Genomic DNA, 22,806 nt, shown 5'->3' with positions numbered 1-22,806 from the left:
AAAAAAGATTTGCATCATCAGTAGGAATGAAAGAGCCTTATCGGACCACAGTCATCAACATTACCAGTTTAATTTTTCACCCCTCATCTGAAAACATGTCGTCATGTCGTCGTGTTGTTAGGAGGACCCGTCATTATTCTCCGGCGCTGCAGACTGCAGAGCCCGCCTTCCTCCACGTTTATTGACTCAGTATGAAAACGCAATTATTGCACCAACATGAAGGCAGTCAAAGGTGCGGCCACATAATGTTTTTCAATGAGCCAAACACTCTGTTAGTGACAACGCTGCTCTCAAGCAGAGCACAGCGAAAGAAGTATTCTTCTATGTTACTGTTTAAAGTATTTAGACTTCAGTGTGTTCATAGGCCTTATTAACAATTTAGTAACAGAACAGTATTAGGGAGTTAATTACAGATGAAATATTTACAATAATACGCCAGCAGCTCTGGACAAAGGTGCCAATAGATTTTCTTGTGGTTCATCATTGTTCTGTTCATCTCATCAACAGAAAACCTTTGCATGCTGCCTGGGAAAGCTGGGGAAGCTCATGCTACACTGTGCTGTTTGGCTGAGCCTCTCTGAGAGCTCTGTATGTTACTCTGGGACATCTGATCACACTCATGGCCTAAATTGGGTAACTCTGTAGTGTGGGATAGGTTCATTATGGTATACCAAATAGAAAACGGATTAAGTGTTGGTGTGGATTCTCTCTTTCTCTCTCCTTCTGCTGTTTAAATCTCCATGTTTTTATGCTTGTATAGGTATACTGTTTTGGTGTAATAAATCATCACCAACTGACCACTATTCAGGAGTATATATAGCTTTCCTTTCTTCACCAGCAGTGAGTCACAGTTAATCCACCCAGGGGTTAAATGTGAGCTCCATGTCCATAAGCTGCGAAGGATGTGAAGTTGGGTTGAGCAGGAAACAGGGAGAGCAGTTTCCTGTTATGTAGAAAAGAGCATGTTGTGTACCAATCTGACAGTCAGAGGGTGTCCGGGGAAACGCGGCAGGTTCATCAATGAAAGAGAGCTGACTTCTAACATCAGAAAGAGATCAGATTTGAGCTTTACGATAAATTAGTCCAGAAACAGCTGATGTCTGAGGATGTATTGTTTTCTTATGGACATAACTTTATTTAAACAAACTTCACAGAACTAACATTACAGACCTTATGGTGAATTCAACTAAATGGGCTCTTTTAAATGTGGGGAAATTATTATTTATTTATTTATAAAGTGTTTATTTAAATTTAGGTCAGAAATGAATGATTATTTTTTTACCTTAAAGTCTGCAGTTGTAAATGTGCAAACAGTCAGTTCGCCTACTCTTTACAATAAAGGTTGTTCCAATCTAGTAAGCCTTATTCTGCTACATATTTTATCTACCATTTATTAACTTTTTACCCTTTGGAACAGGTCAACTCCACCCCTCACTGATTGGGCCAATCACCCACGCATCCAAGACTAAAAAACCGTGACGTGTTGGTTCTAACATTGTGTTTTTAATGTTCTTAATGGCAGCATTCGCTTTTTTACGTTTTTGTAATAACTGTTGACTTTTTAAAAAATACTTTAAGTCAGCAAATGAAAGCAGAAGGTAACATTTTCAACACTTGACTGGCCCTGCTGCTGCTGCTGCTGTAGGATCCTGGAGTGTGCAATATGCAGAGCGCAGATCGAGCTTTTCTCTCCATTAGGTTTCCAGTCGCGTCCTGCGCGCGCTCCGGGACGCACAAACTGATCAGCTGAGCAGCGTCTCGCTCTCAGAGGAAGATAGACAGAGCTGTGTTCAGTCAGTTTCACTCTCTTACACGCTCTGTTTGGACAGTTTAACTGAGTTTGTCTCTTTACACGTTATTTCAAATTGTGCGTGTCGACGCTGCTTTCGTGGACGAGATGTTGGAGAAGGTCGTTTCGCAAAAATGAACACAGGTGAGATATTTTTTTTCCAATGAACGAGGGTGTTTTTTAAACAGCCGGTCGCTTTTAAATATTTTAAGCAATTAAGTATATTATGAGCCAGAGAGGATTAAGCAAACAGCTGAGTTGTAGTTTTCAGCATGTGTTCTAATTTCTTACATTTCTATGGATAGATGGCCGGAAGCAAAGCAAAGAGTGTTTCAGGCTTGATGTCAGAGCAGAGAGGGCAGTACTCTGCCGCTAAATTAATCACTTCATACCTTTGAGAGAATAAAATGGTTTCAACATCACCTATGGAGCTTATTTGGGTGTAAAAACTCAAGCAAACATTTTGAACCTTCCTGCAGCCTTTGCAGTTGTCTGCGGCTCTAATGCCCATTTATTTAGTAACAATATAAACTATGTATTTAAGCAAAGTATCTTTTCTTATTTTTGGCTAGGTGCTGTACTTTCCTCACTCTCCTTTGCTGTAGTTAAAAGTATTATTCTCAAGGCAGCTTAAAAGGGGGTTCTCTCGCTTCAATCACAGGAAATGAGTCAGGGAAATCCCTTAGATTTTCTTGTATTCTTTCTCAAAGGATGTAAAGAGGAACATTACTCATTTAAGGTCCATTATTATGCCCTTTTACCACCCTTTCTTAGTTTGATTAGCTCTTTCTGGAATGTGTGAGGGCGGATGACATTTGATATTTTGCCTGATTAGTTCTCCAGCAAATATTTTCATGAACAAATTGGTCAAACTGCAATCACATGCCAATATCTATAATTTTAGCAGCTTTAGGTCACAGGGACACAATACAGCTGACCTGTAGGCTATTTTAAAGCACATAATCTTACAGTTTCCTTTTCCTGTTGTTCTCTCAGACTGCACCAAGCCTTCTGTTGCGCCAAAGCCAAGATTTGTTTGTCACGCCAGCCTGAAGTGGCCCTCCCCACTCATGTCCGCAGCCAGGGGTCCAAAGCCCTCAATAGCCCCGAAACCTAAAGTCACACCAGAGCTTAATGGCAACCAGGGGAAATGCATTAATGGCAGCTCGCTCACTACAGATGGCGAGGTTGATGAAGAGCATGAGGCGGAGAACGGTCTAAACAATGTTGTTGAAGAGAAACCTTTTAACACCTACAACCTACAACCACAAAATGATTTAGAGAATGGGTCATGGGGGGCGGAGGACGGAAAGATGATTGAGGTGGAAGGGGAAGAGGAAGAAGACGTGATTCAGAAGATGGATGAAGACTGGAGGTTAACTGACAGCGCTCTAACAGAGGAGGTAGACTCCCTGGAAACACTTTGGGTCAGTGATGCTGGACTCACGGCTGACTCTGAGGAGGTGGTGGAAATGGCCGACACAGACATGGCGGAGGACATGGAAGCCGAAGGTTGTGACGCAGGGGAGGCACTGGCTGACACAGATGGTCTCTCAATGGGAGACATTTCTGTTAATAGCATTGATGAGGAGGCAGGATGCTATTCAGCTGAAGATCAGCTAATGAAAGAGAGGCAGGAAAAGGTCCAAATCAAGGAGGATGAAACAGGAGATGATTTGACCGAGTCCCTCACCGATGAACCTGATCTTCTTATCAATGATGCTGATATAAAAGTTGTTCTAACCGATGGAGAGGAGAAAGAAAGCGAATCTACTCCTGATTATGGCATCACTTGTGAAATCCTGAAATTTAGATGTGATAAAATGAAGGAGAAGAGCGAAAGCCTACAGGACATTAGCTTTTATGAGCAGGTTTGTGATACAAGTAAGAGACATGTTGCTTTGGAGGATGATCCAACTCATGAACCTTATTACGTTTCTTCAGAAGACATCATCAACAGAGAGATGATACTAAGGAATAATAAAGCTCATGGGCTACCAGAGAGTCGACTCATGCCACAGAAGCTTTTGTCTGGAAGCAGCAGTGGAGTATCGGCCAAGGAATGTGAGGAAAAGGCAGAAAATGGACAACCGGAGTGCATGTCCTCTGCGGATTACGTGGAGCTTGGTAACAATGGGTACAGCGGCCTAAACGGTGATGAAAACATGGCAAGAACATATCAGGAAAGGATGACTGTCAAAAGTGAAGAACCCAGAGCTCATACAGCTGAGGTTTTGCTGAATCACTTGGACTACCAGCCAAGGTTCAGGCTGGTGTCCATCTCAGTGCCAACAAACACTGACAGCTCCCTGACTTCTTCCCTATCAGAAAGCCAGCTGCTTTCCCCGAATGATTCTGATGTCTTCAGGGACGAGGAAGACCTGGAGGGTCACATTGTGCCGTTTCTGGACGACACCACTGACACGGAGCAGGACATCAGCGATGATCATATCTACGAGGAGCCAGGGCACAGCTCAGAGGGTGAAAATGTTTTTCCTTTTTATAAGAGAACTACAGAGTTGCGCTCCCGCTCAATGTCACACCGCATTAATAATAATGTGTCTGAGATGGGAGTGCAGTTTGTTCATAAGCCTTACATGAGTGGATTCGGACAACCCGCAATGAGCAGCAGCCCCATGTTAAGCTCAATGCATCACAAGAGCTACAACAAACCCCACTATTTGTCCCTGTACCCCCGCTCCCTCTCTGTGGAGGGACAGGACACGTCTTTGGGTGTCTACAGCTACAGGGAGGGATCCCCAAGACAAGGAGGTGCCATTTGTTCATCTGGAAGCTTCTCCCGGTGCTCACCTCTATCTTCCAGTGGCCAGTCCACTCCGACATCTGTGGTGGACATCCCTCCTCCATTTGACCTGGCCTACATCACCAAGAGGCCCATTACAAAGAGTTCCCCCTCACTTTTTGTCGAAGGAGACTCGTTGGAGAAAAACAGGAAAAAGAAATCCTCTATTAAGCGCTTCCTGATGCTTAAATTTAGGCGGAAAACGGAGAGTAAGCCTGTGATGGATGTCAGTCCGCCCTCCTTTAGGTCCTCAGTGGATTCCAGCCACCACATGCCCAGCAGACTGCTGGATCCTGATAGACACAGCACAAACAACTCTCCACAGCTTAACTCACGCAGTAAACCTCATTTTTCATCTGACCCAGCTTCCACCTTCTTGTTCTACAAGGACAGCAAAAGAAAAGGGAACTCTGTGGCCTTCCTTAATCGCAGCGTCATCCGGGTGGAGTCCTTTGAGGACCGCTCCCGTGTGCCTTCCACATCTCTTCCTCTGACCAAGCCTCGCTCCATCTCCTTTCCCAACACAGATACCTCAGACTACGAGAATGTTCCTGCCATCAGCTCGGACTACGAGAACCTGCAGGTTCCACAGCGCAGGCCCGTCCGACAGCCACCCTTTACAGACTTCTTTGACCGCCCCAATCGAATTCTGTCCTCTGCCAACGATACTGATGGGTATGTGGACATGAGCAGCCTTCCTGGGTTTCAGAGTAAAACTCAGTCATCTGAACAGGAAACAGAAAGGTATGTAAGCATGATTAAGAGTCTAAAGCCATGATAGAAGCTCTGTGAGGTTGGCCATGTCCATGCTCTTATAACATAGAACAGCTGAGGCTGATGGACTGTAACTAGTTTAACAGGTATTTGGTTATCAACAGAAGCTGTGAACAAACTTAACTTTTGAGCTGATGATGGAGTACAGAAAAGGTCTAGGTATGAACATGTCCTGTGCTGCTGGAGCTTCAGCACAAGTGATTTGATCATACAGCATCAGGGGTTGGCTTGAGGTACCAGGAGGTCTTCTATGCTAACCAAAGCCCATTTCACACATGCACTGCACTCTTGAAAATGTTCTGACATTACCTGGGGTGGCTGCATGTGAGAAAGCAAATATCTGAATTTGTTGACCCAGACTTTAGACAGTCTTTACCTTGCCAGATGTCCAAATGAGCTGAACACATTGTCCAGGTAATTTTATAGACCACAGAGAGAGTGGGCATGTTGATAATGCCGTTCAAACTCTTTTTCTTTTGCGTTTGAATTGCGGATACATCCTTATGCATGCTGTGTTGATATCAACACAAAAGTAGTCACCATTACGGCAGAGTCCTCCTTCTTCTGCTAGTCCACCCAGGCACCCCCCTTCCCCTAAACCAAACAGAGTATTTCCAGTAATTGAGAACACATCCCACATCGCCAATCTCCCACTGTGTGCTACATGTGTTAAAGGGCAAGTCCGGACAATGTCAAGACCTGACTGTCTGGAAAATGTCTGGAGTTTTAAGAAGACAAGAAGAAGAACAAATTATTCTCACTTGAATCAAGCAGACCCCCCTAGAGGCCAAGAGGAGGATACAGTGGTGGACGCCCTTTGCGCCTAAATGTTTTAAAGAGGTTTAAGACAAGTAATACATCTCCAAAGTCAGTAGAATACATCCTCTGTGGACCATTAATGTCTGCTCAAAATGTTAGTGTCATCTAGCCAAAAGTTGTTGTGATATTTCAGTTTTAACCAAAGTGTTCAGACAGACATTACCCCCTCTCAGAGCCATGCATCTCGCTACTGTGTGCAAATGTAGGTGTGTCTTTGTGTAGATTTACGCTGCCGGACATAATATTACTGATCTTTGCCGTCTTTTACACTGAGCACAAGTCTTTTTTATTACTGCTCGGACATTGTGAGGGTTTAACAATGCCCCTGGGGAGGAGGATTTATACCTATTTATTATGTTGAGTCCCCTGATGCTGCGATCGCAGTGGACATGGATGTGGAGATCAGTGGTAGGGAGGACAGTGCAGTAGCTTTCCTCTATAGGATGTAGGTACTCAGTTTCCATGTGTCTGTGTGTTGTTGGGGCATGTTGGGTGGTAGAGAAAGAAGCACTGAAGGTGATGGTGGTGATGGGGGTGGTCTCTTCAGATCTAAGTGAAAACAGGCTGGTTTTATTCATAAATCATCTTTTTCAGAGCAAAAACAGGATCCGGTGTTGATGCTGTAGGTAGATCCTCCCGTCTCTCTAGTGTGCTGTTATTTGTTGGTATGATCAGCCATGCTGTTGTAACATTAACCCATCCCCCCCTGCGTTCCTGGTGGCTGTACCCATATCATACCGGCCGCTCAGGATGATTAATAGTCCGAGCATTGTGGAGTCATTGCTCTTCTCTAAGCAGACCAGAACAACAAGCTAAGATACCATCTCAGTATGTTCTGTAGTCAGCAGATGTTCACTGCAGTACTTCCTCTCATCTTCATGGCCGTCATATGTGCGCAAAATACCGTAAAGTTAAGGCTTTAAAAGACATTTTTTGTGAAAATATTGCTGAGTATATAAAACTTAATGTTGTTTATTTTGTACTAAAAAGTAAGTAAATACACATTCTTTATTTTATCTTCTACTTCACTCTGCTGGTGCTGCCGTCCTCCGGCTTCAGTCACAACAACATGTGTGCCATGTTTTTTTTCAAACAAGCAATTTGTTTTTGACATCAATAATAAGTAGGGCTGCACAATTAATCAAAAATATTACACAATTGCATTATGGTGCAATAGCTATTGACAGAGGTAGAGATAAATGTAAAATGTCAAACCAGCACAACAATAAAGTAAAGCAGAGATGCCTACACAAACTGATTTTCCATTATGTTTTTTATGCACATCATCCTGCCCAAATTATAATCTTATAATATTGCACAATTAGAAATGGTAAATGGACTGTATTTACATAGTGTGTTTGTAGTTTTCTAAACATTAAAGGCACTTTTACACAACATTCACCCTTTCATACATTCACACACTAATGTAGCGCAACACAAGGTCACAAATTAGCTAATCATTCACACACATTCATACATGCCACTCATTCATGGCTATGCCTTTGGGAGCTGTTTGGTGTTTGGTATCTTGCACAAAGATAATTCGACATGTAAACAGAAGGAGCTGGGGATTGAACCACCAACCTCCTGATTGGTGGGCAACCCACACTACCTCTGAGCCACAGAAGTATGTTTTTTTTCCCATTTTGCTAATGAAGTGTGAAAAGACACTTAAGTAATACTGCAATACATGCGATCTTAATCTTAAATCATAAATACTGTGTATCAGACTTCAAAGTGAGCCCAATTGTACAGATAATAAAAATGATCTTGGCCTTGTTGTGAATACCGTGAGTGCCTAAAATTAATGGCATACAAAAATAGGTAGGATAAATCATTAAAGTACATTAAGTCCTAACTGTGAGCTCATCGATGTGTCTCCCTCTAAAACTAATATTGTCTTTACAGGCAGCAGGCAAGACAAAAATCACGTGCAAATAGGCAGAAGAATATTCTACCTAAGTTGATGTTGCCCTGCATTCCTGCTGGCTCCCATAATTTGTAATCCATACCATGCAGTCTTAGCTCAATAATAGCTGAATATGAATCTGAAAAATACTTTCTCCACATACTCCTTTGAGTTCAAATTAGGGCAGGTAAGACTTCAAAGTATGGTAAAACATTATACACTCATTTAGCAGGTGAGGTTATTCTGAAGTCTGTTTAGTATCACAACACAACTGCAACATTAACAGGCCTCCGTGTAAGAACCTGAACTTTCTATGAAAAAGACGGCAGGTTATCTTTCTCCACACTTTGAGCTTGCGGTGATACAGCAGCGCCTGTAATCACAGCAAAGCAATATCGAGTTGGACACCGGAGTCGGCGGTTGAGGCTGTTAGTTTTACAGCAGCCTGAAGGGGCAATATTAGCAGATCATAGTTGGGAGATTGTTGCCGTTGTTGCCCCATCACTGCCGTCCCTGTAACAAACCTGAGGCAAAGAGAAAATGACTATTTCTTATCTCCTTCTGTAATTTATCGCCGTAGATTTCGCCTTCAGCCTTTGTACAACATGGCGGGAGGAGTGACAGAGGCAGTTTTTGTCGGAGTGATATAAAAGCCTAATATAGTTCTGTGCGTGTACTGTGTGGTTCAAGCTCCCCCTGATATCTCATCCAAAGTTTGATCCCCTTAGCAGTAATGGACCGTGCAGCTCTAATGTGTGTGATGCAGAGACCTGAACTGCTCACATATGTTGTTCATGCGCAGCTAATTTGCATCTCAGTGGGGTTAAATCCACTGGTGCTTGGAGTGAAACATGGCAGGAACACTGGCAAGGCAATTGGTCACAAAGAGGACGACAGCAGCTCTACTGTAACTTAAGGATGTGTTTTTATTTGCATAGTTTACACCCCCCACTGAGCTGCAGTCATTAGCATATTCATTTGGGCTCCCTGCAGAAGAGAATCTCGTAGCATGAAATACCGACGTGCATCTTTAGTTGGGTACAGTCGTCACCGCAGGCCTTTCGGGGTCGGTTTATTGGTTTCTCTGGATCTGCAATGTTTTATCTATTCACATTTTCTTCTAACGCCGAATATGTTTATTACTGTGATATTTCAATGTAGACGATCGCAACGATAAGTACCGTAAGGATGGCTTGGTTGGTTCAGTAATATTCATGTAATTTATTCTTTCATGGAGCAAGGCTTGAGGACAGGACACAGTTCATACTGTAAAACTGATAAGTCGAATTTAGTCAGGAAACACCAGGATGATTAAAGAAATTAAAATGAAGGACACTGTATTTTCTATTTAAAAAAAAGTTAGCTCCTTTGAAATACTGAATACTTTCACATTTTCAGGGCCCTTAATACCATTAAATGAAGAATTGGACATTGGGAAATACACCAGACTATTTGTTCTCCAGCTGTGATGACAGGATCTATATCACAATATGTTAGTGCAGTTAAATGAAGCTAAAACCAGCCGCCAGTTAGCTTAGCTTAGCATAAAAACAAAAAAGGGGGAAGTGTAACATCTTGATTTATGAGCTTTTTGAGTGCTGAAAGGAGGCTTTTGCTTTCATCTGCATTAGGCTAGCTGTTTCTATCTGTTTACAGTCTTTATGCTAAGCTAAGCTAACTCTGCAAAACAAAAGGTAACAAGTTGATTTAAAGGCTTTAAGAGGTGCTGATACAAGGCTTTTGTTACATCTGTTTCATGTTAGCTGTTTCCCCGTTACCAGTCTTTATGCTAAGCTAAGCTAACTCTCTGCGAAACAAAACGTAACAAGTTGATTTAGAAGCTTTAAGTATGCAGAAAGGAGGCTTTTGTTATATCTGAGTCAGGTTAGCTGTTTCCCCGTTACCAGTCTTTATGCTAAGCTAAGCCAACTCTCTGCTTGCTGTAGCTTCATACAGACTGAACAGACATGAGAGTGGTGTTGATTTTCTTATATATAAATCTCTCTTAAAAACAAAAAAAAAGAAGCACAAACATAAAAAAAATCCAAATGTCAATCTGTTCCTTCAAAACAAAACAATCTTAGGAGAAAAATTACTTTGTGCTTGAACCGTTGACATTTCTCTATTTGAGTTGTTTACATGAAAAAAGTTGGGAACCACTGGACTGTCTCAGATGTTCCCTCAGCAATTATAATTTCTTTGCCATGTGCAGCCAAGAAATCACAGCGCCTCATTGTCTGTCTGTATGTGTCTGTACCTGCTGTATACACATAATTGTGTATAAAGTGCATATGTTTACTCTTTTAACCATACTACCCCTTCTCTCTCACCAGTGCCTACACAGAAGCCTACAACGTGTGTTCGGTGGCTCTCGCTCCGCAGACCGTTTCAGTGGGCGACGTACGGCAAGAGAGGGCGATTGAGGAAGACCAAGGACGCACCTCAGAGGAGGAAGAGGCAGGTGCAGACTGCAGCTATGACAGACAGGTAAATCCTATCCTTTAAAAGATGATTTAATTTGTTTTTAGGAGCCAACATTTTGCAGATGTAACCTTTTCTCAAACACTAGGCAGAAATTACGACTTATCTGAAGAACACAACACAACAAAACTGTTTTTCACCTTGGGCAACTACAAGGATTGCCCACACAAGTCAGGATTTTAATGCGGGTTAATGGAGGTTAATGGGCTACTACACGGCCGTCCTCATTATTTAGAGTGTGATAGCCGCTGAGAGACGATGCGGAGGGAAGAGACAGTTATATTTGTTGAACTGGTGCCAAAATGCTTCAGCTCTGTCTAACCCCGGGCCTATTGCAAGTAAATAATATGATTGTTTACAGCCTGATGGCCGATCCAGAGCCTTTTACATCGCAAAAGACCTGGTGGACACAGAGAGATTGTAAGTTACACGTAAACTAATTATACTTATCAAACATCTTATCTTGTTGGGCTAAAGTAATCAGGTTCCCCTTTCTGTTTCTCTGTTCACAGACACGTGAAAGCCCTAAAGCTCCTCCAGGAAGTAAGTGAGGCATTTACACACTTATAATTCACCATTGCAAAACAATTCTCATGTATCTATTTAAATATGAGGGAATTAAAAGTCTGTTTCCTATCTCATGTGGTCCCTGCAGTCAGATATTACCTTGTTATACTATTGCAGAAAAGGGGAAGAAAAAACAGAGGCACACATGCAGACTTTAGTGAATATGAGTTTGATTTTGAACATAAAAAGTAACTGTTCCTCCACGCTCGCCCGTGCGCCAGGACTTCCGGGAAGCGGTGGGAGCAGCAGTCGGGGACGAGGGAGATCCCGTGTTAGATGAAGAGAGGCTTCGAGAGATCCTCAATGAGCTGCCCGATGTTTACACGCTGCACCGCAGAATCCTCAACGAGCTGGAGAACAGAATACGGCACTGGTGAGGCGCTTGCACTGTCCCACGCTGTTGAAAATGAATCACCTTCCACACTCTTCTGTGAACACATTAGTGCAACTAATAGAGCGTTACATGTAATCTGAGGAACGGTGCGTGCTGCTTCTCCTCCATCCTCTCACTTTTTTTTTTGGTAATCACTCAGGGAGGAGAGCCAGAGGATCGCAGACATCTTCCTGTGCAGAAAAGCAGAGTTTTTGGCTTTTACCACTTACATCGGCCACTACGACCGGAGTATGAGCCTGCTGGAGGACAGCTGCCGAACCTCGCCTGCCTTTGCAGCCATTGTTCACCAGTTTGAGGTCAGTCCTACAGTCCTTCCAAACTCTTAACAAAAACAATACAATCAACAACAAACCAAATTTAAATCTCCTTATTTGTTGAGTAGAGTAATACAAACACAAACAAGGATAAAAATAGACTGCGAATAAAATCTGTACTCACGACAAGGCCAAGGTCATAACTGCAAAATGTACGTGCAGCCTTTTTTATAGATTTTTGTCACGTAATTATTATATTTTGGTAAACAAACACAAGAACAAAACACAGTTTGATACAGAAAGTGCATTTTGCTAAGCTTTTGTTTCAACCTCACTTATTCGATTCTCATCAACAGCGATATTTCTCTCTGCACATGATCTCTTATGAGCAGTGTTCTGTGTGTGTTTGTGTAAGTGTGACTTGCGTGCAGTGAAAAAGATAAAGCGCGTGTGTTATGTTGGCGTTTGAGACAGAAAAGAGCCCTTGAGACTTACAGATGCAAACCCTTAAAGCTTTGAGCAAAAGGCAGCCCAGTGAATAAAAGTGGTAATTTAATTTAAAGCAACAGCTACAGTGTTTTTGGCTGTTAAAGGAAACAGTCATGACACCCAGAGGAGAAATATAGACCTCATGTTTAGATTTAAGAACAAATATGTTTGTTATGAGCCACTCAGAACGATAATTAAATGCTGACGTCTCCTTAAAAACAGGGGAATCTTAAAATTGATGTCGGCGTCTTTCCCCAGCTGCTTCTTTAAGCTCTGAACAATAAACTTTAGTGAGGAGTTATAATTAGCCTCAATTAAACCGACAGACACAAGACAGCGTTTTCTAAACCAGTCAGCCGCAGAAGCCATTAAGTTGATAAGTTTAAAATATGAAACATATAAAATTATATGCTTGACAATTCAACAGGGATGGCAGCATCTCTTTACTATGTAATATTAAATGTTATCCGGCCATGGACAGAGGAGTTTTCAATATTTTCCTTCAGTTTATTGACCACAGAGGAGAGGACGTAGCAGAAAGTCTTTGCAGCACGGGGCAGTTTTCTCTCTCTGATTTAAGGGCAGCCATGTTTAAAAGCCTGCAGATTTTTTTTAAGCTCCTTGTGTATTAATGTCAGTGCAGTAATCTCATGTACCTGCGTCATCGATTAAGAGCTCAGAAATTTGAGTTTTAAATGTGAAACTCGTTACATATCATTGACGTCCTCTGACTGTTTCAAGTCTGACCGAGCGTATGTCGCTTGTCTGCAGGATATCTGGCCGTTATGAGCAGCAATGACACCATCACAATGTTTTATACGTTTAATTTCCATCAGCAGCAGAGTCCAGCCGGGGAGAAAGTGTCTCTGAAACATCAGCTCCTGCAGGTCATCGTGCGTGTCGCTCAGTACCGCATGCTCCTCACCGGTGAGTCCTGTGTTAGTGTTCTTTATAAAGTATATTCTACTCATAGTGGCTGCAATCATTTCCTTCTCTCTCCTTTCACAGATTACCTGAACAACCTGTCCCCTGATTCCCAGGAATATGAAGACACCCAGGGTACGGTAAACAAACAGCGTGTGCAATGCGGACAGAGGCAGCTCACTGTGACTCACAGGGGAGCCGTGCCGGCCCGTGTTTGTGCCTCTGACTTTTCAGAGAATTTATTTGTGCTCATTTGGCACGGAGAGATGGCCATGAGAGAGCCAATTTAGATTTTTTTGTTTGCGGTGGCGACCCACCAAGCAGTCATTTCAGCTCTTCTTATGTGACGACTGCAATGTGTAATTCATGAGAAGGCACGGTGCAGCAAAACTCTCTCTTATCTTCAATAAGGGAGTACTGTATAAGTTTAGTGGACATATCCAGGCTCCTGAGTTTCATGTTTGATGGCGTTCTACAGACAAATAACAAAGAAACATTCCCACAGTTACGCGTATTCATTGTGAATGTGTTGATTTTTAGTCTTACCTGTTTCCTCTGCCTCTGTGTTTGTCTCAAACAGCTGCTGTGGCGGTTGTGTCTGACATTGCAGATCAAGCAAACGACAGCTTAAAACACGGGGTGAGTGTCGTGTGTTTGCAGATTAAACTCTTCAAACCATCAAACAAACATTTGCACCTAATACATAGATTTTAAAACACAAATAGAGTCCCTTTGCATCATACTTGGTCGTTTCTGTGCATCAAAAATGGTCTGGTTTGAAAAGAGTCGAATTCTTTACATGAATGAAAACCAAATCTGGAGTCACCTTTAAGATCTTTCCTCCCGAACCATCTATTTTAAGTCGAGGTGAAATGAAAAATGTAATTTTAATCCTTTTAGATCACATCCCCGGTAATATTGTGACTATTTGACAATATTGGCCAAAAAAATACAGAAAATCAATTTCTTCGTATTCTTATATCAACATCCGATCATTTTTTCTTCCTGTAAAAAAAAAAATATCCCGTGTGCTTTCGTAGGCTAGAACCAACCAATTTCAACCAATCAACGCACCAAGAACGTTCGGTCAGTTAGCTAGCTACTGCGCTGTGGAGAACGTCTGTCTACGCCCACTTCTCAACGATCAAATCAAATCCCTCCAATGATATGTCCCGCGTGCGCGTCCTGTTTCACTCGGAAATACGTCACGATATGGAAGCTAGATACTCTCGAAATGCTGTTTCATCTCGACTTTAAAGTTTAGGTCCTACACAGAATGTTCGAGAAGGAACATTTAATGCTAACCGATTAGATGTAGCGTCACTATTTACAGGTCAGATTTAACTAAATGTACCCAGAGGAAGAAATGTGAGAACAACTCCACCACAACAAATTATCAAAATGATACAACTAGAGACGATTTCCTATTTGAAGTGTTAGGATTTAAATCTAAATCATACTCTCCACTTAAGGTTAAACACTTTCAGGACACCAAACTTCGACAGTGAAAACACTTAAGACATTCTGTCAGTCTACTAAATCTTTGGTCCAGACTAAAAATATCTCTACAATATGGGTTGCTATGATATTTGGTCCAGACATTATAGTCCCTGGTGGATGAACCTTTATGACTTTTATAACCCCCCCAGCTTTCCCTTTATCATATCCATGAGATTGACGCCTATAGTTTAGAGTAAAATGTCTCGCCAGTTGTTTGACGACTTACCATAAAATGCTTTTTGGATCCCTTAACTTATATTCAAGCACAAATGTCAGGTTTGTTATCAAATATTTGATTTATTACCAAGAACGTATGAAATTTGAAACACTAATCTCATCGGCCTCACAGCTTGTTTGTTCTTAATGCTAATTAGCACATGTTAGCATGCTAACACTGAGCTGAGATGGTGACTATACCAGATATACATGTTAGCATTGTCATTATTAGCATGCTACATGCTAATGAAGCAACCTCAACACTTACACATGGCTGTGTAGAGTAGTTATAGTTATAGTCTTATGCCAAATGGTGACATTTCTGAACAGTCTGTCTCATTATTCATATAACTATGTATGACTTGCTTCACCCAACTCTGTGAAAACAAAGGGAGTCTTTAAAGTAGTTCGGAGCTAACAGGAAAGTTACTGAAATGTCTTATTTTGGCGTCTCATTTTCTTCTCTTCCCTCTCTGTCTCTCAGGAGAACTTGTTGCGTCTGGTCAACATCGAGTACAGTGTACTCGGCCAGCGAGACCTGCTGCAGCCTGGCAGGGTACGACTCTGATAACAGCATTGTTTCTGTTTTAAACCACCAACCCACCCTGTCTGCCCTGCACCACCCCTCTGCTGCCCTTTACACAATCATTCAGCTGGGAATCCCCGGGCAGCCTGCTTTTATAAACAGCATTAAAAATTAAAGATTCACGTCATATGCTATGATGATTACACTTTAATGTTAACCTTGATCTGATCCTGTGTATGTTTTTTATTTTGAATCAGGTGTTTGTGAAGGAGGGCACTCTGATGAAGGTCAGCAGGAAGAGTCGACAGCCCCGCCACCTGTTTTTGGTAAACACTGCTTCCTGTTTGATACGGACACATGTTCCAGTGTACTTACTAAGTTTTTATATTTGCTTCATCGTGTATCTACAGCCAGGTCAATACATGGAGCGAGGCCTTTTCTGTCTGGTCTGTTTCTGTGACCAGACTGAGCTATTAAGAGCAGGGTTTCCTGACAGGATGTTTCTGAATGCTGACTTCCTGAGCCGGTTCTTTACTGACAGCACAGGGAAGGTCAACACCAGATTCTTGTATACCAAGGGATTCATGTCCACCTGTGAACTTCTATGAGAAAATGGATAAATAGTATTAAAAGTGCCCTCAGCTGACTATGATGATGATAAAGTAATCAGGGAGACAGACGCATAGATCCAGTTGATAAAGTATAAACGAGGTAACAATGTCATTTTTCACCACCTGTCAGAACAAGGTCAACACAAAACTAACTTAATGAAATAGAGAATATAAAACCGAGTCAAAGAGAACCCTCTGTACTAGGGAGACAGGCCTGAAATGTGATAATCAAGAGACACTAGAAAATTAAACGCCTTTGCATGTGATCCACAGAGCATCATCAAAGCTTTTCCCTCCTGGTGCATTTACCAAATTTGTGGTCTGAGCTAAACACTAAAAAAAGCTCGTAAACGTCTCTTCTGGAGGAATGCCGGTAATCATCGCTGCGGAAATCTAATCCCGCCAGTTTACAAGTTATCACTGTTTATTAATGTCGGTGTAGTAAAACACACAGGGACAGAGATTTAAATGACTCACTGTAAAAAAAATAATACAGAGGGTAATGATGCATTTTGATATCAACTGTGATATCTATTTACTGAAGTGTTGCATTCATGTACGGTCGTAAAAATCGTACATTTAAAGATCCACCAGAACAGGTTTTTTATGCACACAAATTTTTATCTATCACATCAACCACTCTTATTAAAGAATCTGGAGCTGGTGAATAATCACACATTGTGTCGCATTACAAAAAAGTTCGTTCTCAGTGTATGTCTGATGGCTTTATGTTCCAACATTGCACTTATGTAAGTCTTAAATTGGACCGTAATCTTCCAGACTAGTTTTAAAGTCACAAATTCATGCCTGCGTGTTCCCATCTTTAAGTCAGATTTAATGTGGGCTCAGAGAAACTTTCTTTTTAACACTGCACATGAATCATTTTGCAGTTTGATGCTGAATTGAAAGTGAAAACAAGTGTCATATTTAAGTGTGTGTGTCCTGGTTAACCTGGTGAAAAAATAAGACAAAACATGCACACAGTTTGGTGAATTTTTACCCATTGGTGAATCAACTGTGTGACTAGATAGGAAGTGAATTTTTGTATTAGCTTAGAGTGCCACCTACTGGAGAGTTAGTGCACACACATGAGCAATGACGTCTGGGTGTGACTGCTTACTTATGTTATCCTGTACATGTCCTCTGGTCGCTGTGCTGCAGATTGACTGTGAGTAATGAGTGCTGTCTGTGTCTGTTGTCAGATGAATGATGTGCTGCTGTACACCTACCCTCAGCAGGACGGGAAATACAGACTGAAGAATACGCTGCCGCTCACTGGGCTAAAGGTCAGAGTCTTCATTAACTGATCTATTTAACCACCTTTGAAACTCCCAGGAGCAATTCAAGCTGAAAGCACCATTCCAACACAGAAATGTACAGCCATTAAAATATAAAATAGTATACATTTAAAAATATTTAATTGAATCATTCATCTGTTTGGAGAACGTGAAAGTGTGCCGTTCCCCTGCTGTCAGACTGCAAATTTTTTGCACTTAACTTTCGCTCAGTTTTTCTGGTATTTGATTTATGTTTTTACCCATTCCTCAGGTCAGTAAACCCATCATAGAAAATGCCCTAAATGCACTGAGGATTGAGGGAGCAGACATCTCCATCACTTTGTCTGCAAGGTAGGTGACACTGTACTCGAATACTTGAATAATAGACCATGTCTAATGACAGTGATGACAGGGTTAAAACCTCTGAGAATATGCTTTCTCCTGCAGCTGATGGTGTGCATATGTTGTGTTAATGATTCATGTATTGATAAATTATATTCTAGTGATAACAGATCAGTGTTTTTTTATGCAGTTCCTTCATTGAAAGAGAGGACTGGTTTTACACTCTGAGCCGCTCTGTGACTGAACATGACAGGGGATCTGCAACGTTCAGCAGCAGCCCAGGAGAGGTGAGCAAACTCTTCTGTTTTTCAGTCACTTGTTCGACCATGAGTCTATTATATTCAGCCAACCATGGTGTGACTGATATGTAAGGAATCTTTTCAGTGTGACTGTGAATTTCTTTGTGTGTTTGTTTTAGGCCAGAGATTGCCTGCGTCTGTCTTTAGGAGAGAAAGCTCCCACACTTGTTTCAGTCTCACAGGTGATGATGTGCATGAACTGCAACTCAGACTTCAGCCTCACCCTGCGTAGACACCACTGCCACAGCTGCGGGAAGGTGAGTCACACGCAAATAATACAGTGCTTTAACATTTGTTAAACAGGAAGATTCTGTCATAGCTGAATGCACTTACTTTTTTCTCCCAATGTTTTGAATGTGCCCGAGGTGATTTTATGTTGTGTTTGACACAGATTGTTTGTCGGAGCTGCTCCAGGAACAGATATCCACTGAAATACATGAATGACCGCATGGCCAAAGTGTGTGATCACTGTTACAACGAGCTCAAGAAGAGAGGTGAGAAAGATGTGACATTAAATATATTTCTTTACGGTTCTTCTTATAACCAGGAGGGGCAGCATGTTTAGCAGTGAAAGACCCAGCATCAGGCTAAACAGGAGGATCGTGGGGCTGAAGTTAGACAGAGATTTTGGAAAAGAAGAAGTACAAAAAAAGTTGAAAAAAGGAGAAATAAAAGGAGAAATTGCCACTATTACTGCAAATACATCATTGACAGTTAAAAGTTATGTGTGAAAGGATCAAATGACTCTGGGTATAGGATGAGGATCATGTAAAATGTATCACACATGCCCTTTAAGCAAAAGTAAACCGACCTGTATTAATATGCATATAATATACAGACAGCTACAACGCAGAAGCTGAGGTTAATTTGTAAAGAAACCCTAACACTAACCCTTTCCATCAACACATTTCACCTTTGTGAGAAAATAAATGTTTAATCAAACTGCATAGTTCCCATTTTTAGTCATACATATCCATATTATGATTCAACAAAGAAGCTTATGGCCTTTGCTGCAGTATATTTCATGCACTACTTTGCGCAATTCACCTACCATCTTGATAAGTAAGTGTGGGCGTCTACAGTCTAGTCTCTGCTGTGGTTAAATTGTGTTTCTGCAGGGGGAGATGTGTGTGCGCTGTCAGGTAAGGGCAGCCCTCGTCCAAACCGCTCCAGTCGTCCTCTTTCTGCTGTGTTCCAAAACATTCATCCTCCAAACATCTGGAGACATCGCAAAGGCACCGCCTCCTTCAACCAGGTACACTACACCTACTAAATGTGCCTTTATATCTCTTCAGAGAGGGTTGTGTTCACAGCACAATGTGGATTACTACAGTATTTTCTAACAGTAACATAATCAGCCACTTCCTGTTCTCATGTTGTGCAGGCGACTGTGTCCGAGGAAGGCTCCATCAGTGGCAGTCTACAGTGCAGCAAGAAGAGCAAGAGGAGCTGGAAGAGACTGTGGTTCCTCCTAAAAGACAAGGTGCTTTACACCTACAGAGCCCAGGAGGTGAGGGGAAACATGCACTCCCCTTTAACCTAAACACCACACATTCATACCACACAGCAAGACAGTAAGGTCATCAGCCATCAACAAATAACTGAAAGTACTGAAATGCCTGCAGCTACTTCTCTAATCTATTTCTGTTCTCTGATGAATTCTCCGTCTGCAGGAAAAAGTTGCATCCGAGAGTTTGCCTCTGCTGGGATTCACAGTGAAGCTACCTGACCGACAGGAGGGAGAGGAGGAGGCCAACATCTTCCAGCTTTACCACAAAAACACTTTGTATTACACCTTTAAAGCCACGGACAACTGCACAGCCCAGAGGTGAGACGCATTTTTACATGATTAGAGATTGAAAATATACGGATGATCAGATGTGCTGATAAACAAACAGGGAAAAAAAGTCTTAAAGGGGACATGTTTGAGATACGAACAAGCAGTTTTGCCATTCAAAGGTTAGACCTTAGCCACGATATTGCTGACAGTATTTGGAGTGGACCGCGTAGCCCCTCCCCCAGGAAGCACTGCACTGTCACTCCAAAGCTGTAGAAAACATTGGCTGCTCTAGGATCGGTCATTCGGCCTTATATGTACAAGCCAGAATGGCCAGGAGGTATCAGAATAGTAAACTGAAATCTTAACGACTTGACTAAAAGCTAGTGCAAGAAGGCAGCCTGAGGTGAACGACGGTGAATGATGATTGGTTGATTTCAGCCAAAGCAAGGTTCTACATAGAAACCTGCAGCTGTTCTGAACGGCCCATTTCAGAGGCGACCTTTTTAAACATGTGATTCTGCAATTTTCACTTTTTCACTGTGAACAATAAACGCCCAAAAATGTGAAACGCATGCAAAATATGAGAACATACATTTAAAAGATATGGCCCCTTTAATACACTGGGAGGGTGAGGCTAATCAGGCACAGGTGGGACTAATCAAGGAGTAGGTGAAAGAAATCAGGGAAGGGCACACAATCAAACAAGTGGGGAAACACACAAGGCAGGAAGTAAAGCAAGAGGGAGGGGTGAGTGACAAAATAAAACAGGAAATGAAAACTTGACACCAAACAAAGACAAAACATGACTTCCACAGCTTTTTAATGACCCGTAGGCAAACATGTACGCCTAAATGCAGAAATATAAACATGGGCTTCAACAAACACAAGCAGCAGTGTGTGGGCTGAGTTTGTGAAACACAAAAGTTGTGCAACTTAAAACACTACACATTTTTCAAATTGAGAAGCATTCTTTAAAATGAGCTCAGCCAATAAAGCGGCTAAAGGTCATGCTGACATCCACAGGATTGATAGTTTGAAGGGAAAGCAGACTGAAAATACTTTTTTGACACAACTGCGGATCATGTTGTTTTGTTCCTAATGTCAGATCCTCTCCTCACGCAGGTGGGTAAATGCCATGGAGGAAGCCACAGTTTTATAGGATCAGCTGCTCCGGGTAGGAGGCCGGAAATAGAAGTCTGAAGCCTTTCTTCTGCAACGAACCGACTGTGAAACCAAACAGGGACGATTATTTGATCATGTCGGCAAGTTATATCTTGCCCGGCTGGACTGAATAAAAGGAGACGTGATGTTCTTTGAGAGGGGACATGATTACCTACTTTGTCACCCTCCTGTGTCCCCTGCCTGCTGCTGCAGCAGGTGTGACGCCGAGAGCCTCGACAGGCGTTGGCCCAGATACCTGCCAGTGCTGAACAGTACACTCATGTGACCTGTATTTTATCCCTGATCAGCGACATTGTAGATTGTTGAGAAAGAAAGGTATGATTCCAACTCATTCTACACATGTAAACTATTTCAAAACCACTTCACTCAATCATTTAACAAACTGAACAAACACACAGGCATTGTACTGCCGCTTCCCTGGAGGCTGAAGAAACAGTGATACATTTAAATCACAATCAAAAAGACCCGAATCTGCAGTGGCCTGATGAGTATATATTAGTTATGCCTTCATTTCTACATGCGCTCTTCCACTGGATTAAAAGCATCTCTATGACTAATGTTTTAAAGCACAGGCTGCATCAAAGAATGAGTAACTTAATATGTATAGATGTGTCTGTTGCTTTGTCATGTACTGTAACGTTGGAGATCGTCCTGCCAGTGAATGAATAGTTGATATGCTTTTTTAAAATGATATTTAAGGAAATGTTCCTAAAAAAGAAATATGAGTCTTGCAAATCATGTCTTTGAAGTTTTAAATAAACACGAAGAATGTAAATTCTTATTTGTAGGGAGCATCAACATCCAGATATGCACAGATTCGTCCTGGATTCAACCTCGAATAACTGATCTCATTGATCTACATGATCAGTGTCCTGGACTTTGTACTGTACTTTTGTTTCTATATTCTAACACTGTTATTTTACAAGCAAAGTAAAGATACTATAACAATAAAAACAGTCTTTGCGTTGTTTCTATCCTCCAGATGGCAAGTGGGCTAAACATTAAAATTCAGTTCAGACAGACCGTCATCGACTTCCTGTCAGCGTGTCCCCGCTAATGGAGCTCAGTAAATACATTAAAGATGGAAACATTAGCCTTTACTCTGCCCAACAGTTTGCACTCAAATTGAACACACTATTTATAAGCATATCTTCTGTTCTGACATGTAGTCCATGTGCGGTCTGCTCTGATGAAGTGCCAGGCCGGCCGTGTGTTTTAGATCACACTTGGTGCTGCTCTGGGAGACAGAGTGACACACAGGCCAGTGTGCAGCGCGGCCAAAGAAAGGCCAGGCCTGCTCTGCTTCTCGTCTCCTCCCTGAGGATTCCTGACCCAGAATGTTTTCAGGCAGAAAGTTTGCTTTCTGGGGCTCCTGAAAAGTTGCTCATACCCCCGTCCTATATAGAGGACAGATCATTCATCACACTGCTCTCCCTCTCTAGCCCCATTTCTGTTCTCTCCCCTCTCGGTGGCTTCACTACTTCGCTGTTGGTTATGACACAAAACACAAATTCCTTACAAACTACAGTCTTTATATCATCCCACACTCCCTGCACCTGTTCCTTCTCACTGAATCCTCCTGCTGGGATAACGTCTCCTGATTGGCTGTAGTTCAGTGCACTTTAGAGTTTTTAATCTTAACACTCAAACTAAGTAGTTACCGCACCCACTTTGCATGAATACAGAAGTGATGTCTGTCAGCTTCATTATGTAAAACGGAGCTGCCATTCTTGTATTTTTAACATACTTCTGCTTATGTTTATCGTGTCATACCATGCAGCAGAAACAGGAAACCCTTCACTTTGAGTTAACACAGCGATGTACAGACGCTCTCCTCCGTGTGCTCATTCATTTTGAAAAAATCAAATGA

At 42.0% G+C, this 22,806-nt stretch overlaps 1 protein-coding gene across 1 annotated transcript; it reads left to right on the top strand.

Moving 5' to 3' along the window:
• The first annotated feature begins 1,888 nt into the window (after positions 1 to 1,888).
• Positions 1,889 to 21,890, top strand: fgd5b (FYVE, RhoGEF and PH domain containing 5b). Its single transcript, XM_069679037.1, has 21 exons — positions 1,889 to 1,933; positions 2,786 to 5,336; positions 10,428 to 10,581; positions 10,937 to 10,995; positions 11,088 to 11,118; positions 11,364 to 11,515; positions 11,676 to 11,832; positions 13,116 to 13,206; positions 13,288 to 13,338; positions 13,784 to 13,842; positions 15,404 to 15,475; positions 15,703 to 15,771; positions 17,259 to 17,342; positions 17,605 to 17,684; positions 17,866 to 17,962; positions 18,094 to 18,231; positions 18,366 to 18,468; positions 19,093 to 19,229; positions 19,359 to 19,484; positions 19,648 to 19,802; positions 20,877 to 21,890. The coding sequence occupies exons 1-21, from the start codon at positions 1,924 to 1,926 to the stop codon at positions 20,911 to 20,913; spliced, it is 4,413 nt and encodes a 1,470-aa protein (XP_069535138.1). The 5' UTR covers positions 1,889 to 1,923; the 3' UTR covers positions 20,914 to 21,890.
• The last annotated feature ends 916 nt before the right edge of the window (positions 21,891 to 22,806 follow it).

The sequence above is a fragment of the Semicossyphus pulcher genome, unplaced genomic scaffold, assembly GCF_022749685.1.
Source record: "Semicossyphus pulcher isolate SPU_LCO1_2020_fin unplaced genomic scaffold, fSemPul1.0.p SCAF_3, whole genome shotgun sequence".
Classification (NCBI taxonomy): Eukaryota; Metazoa; Chordata; class Actinopteri; order Labriformes; family Labridae; genus Semicossyphus; species Semicossyphus pulcher.
Note: the sequence above shows the minus strand (reverse complement) of the source record. Positions and strands in the feature narration are given on the sequence as shown.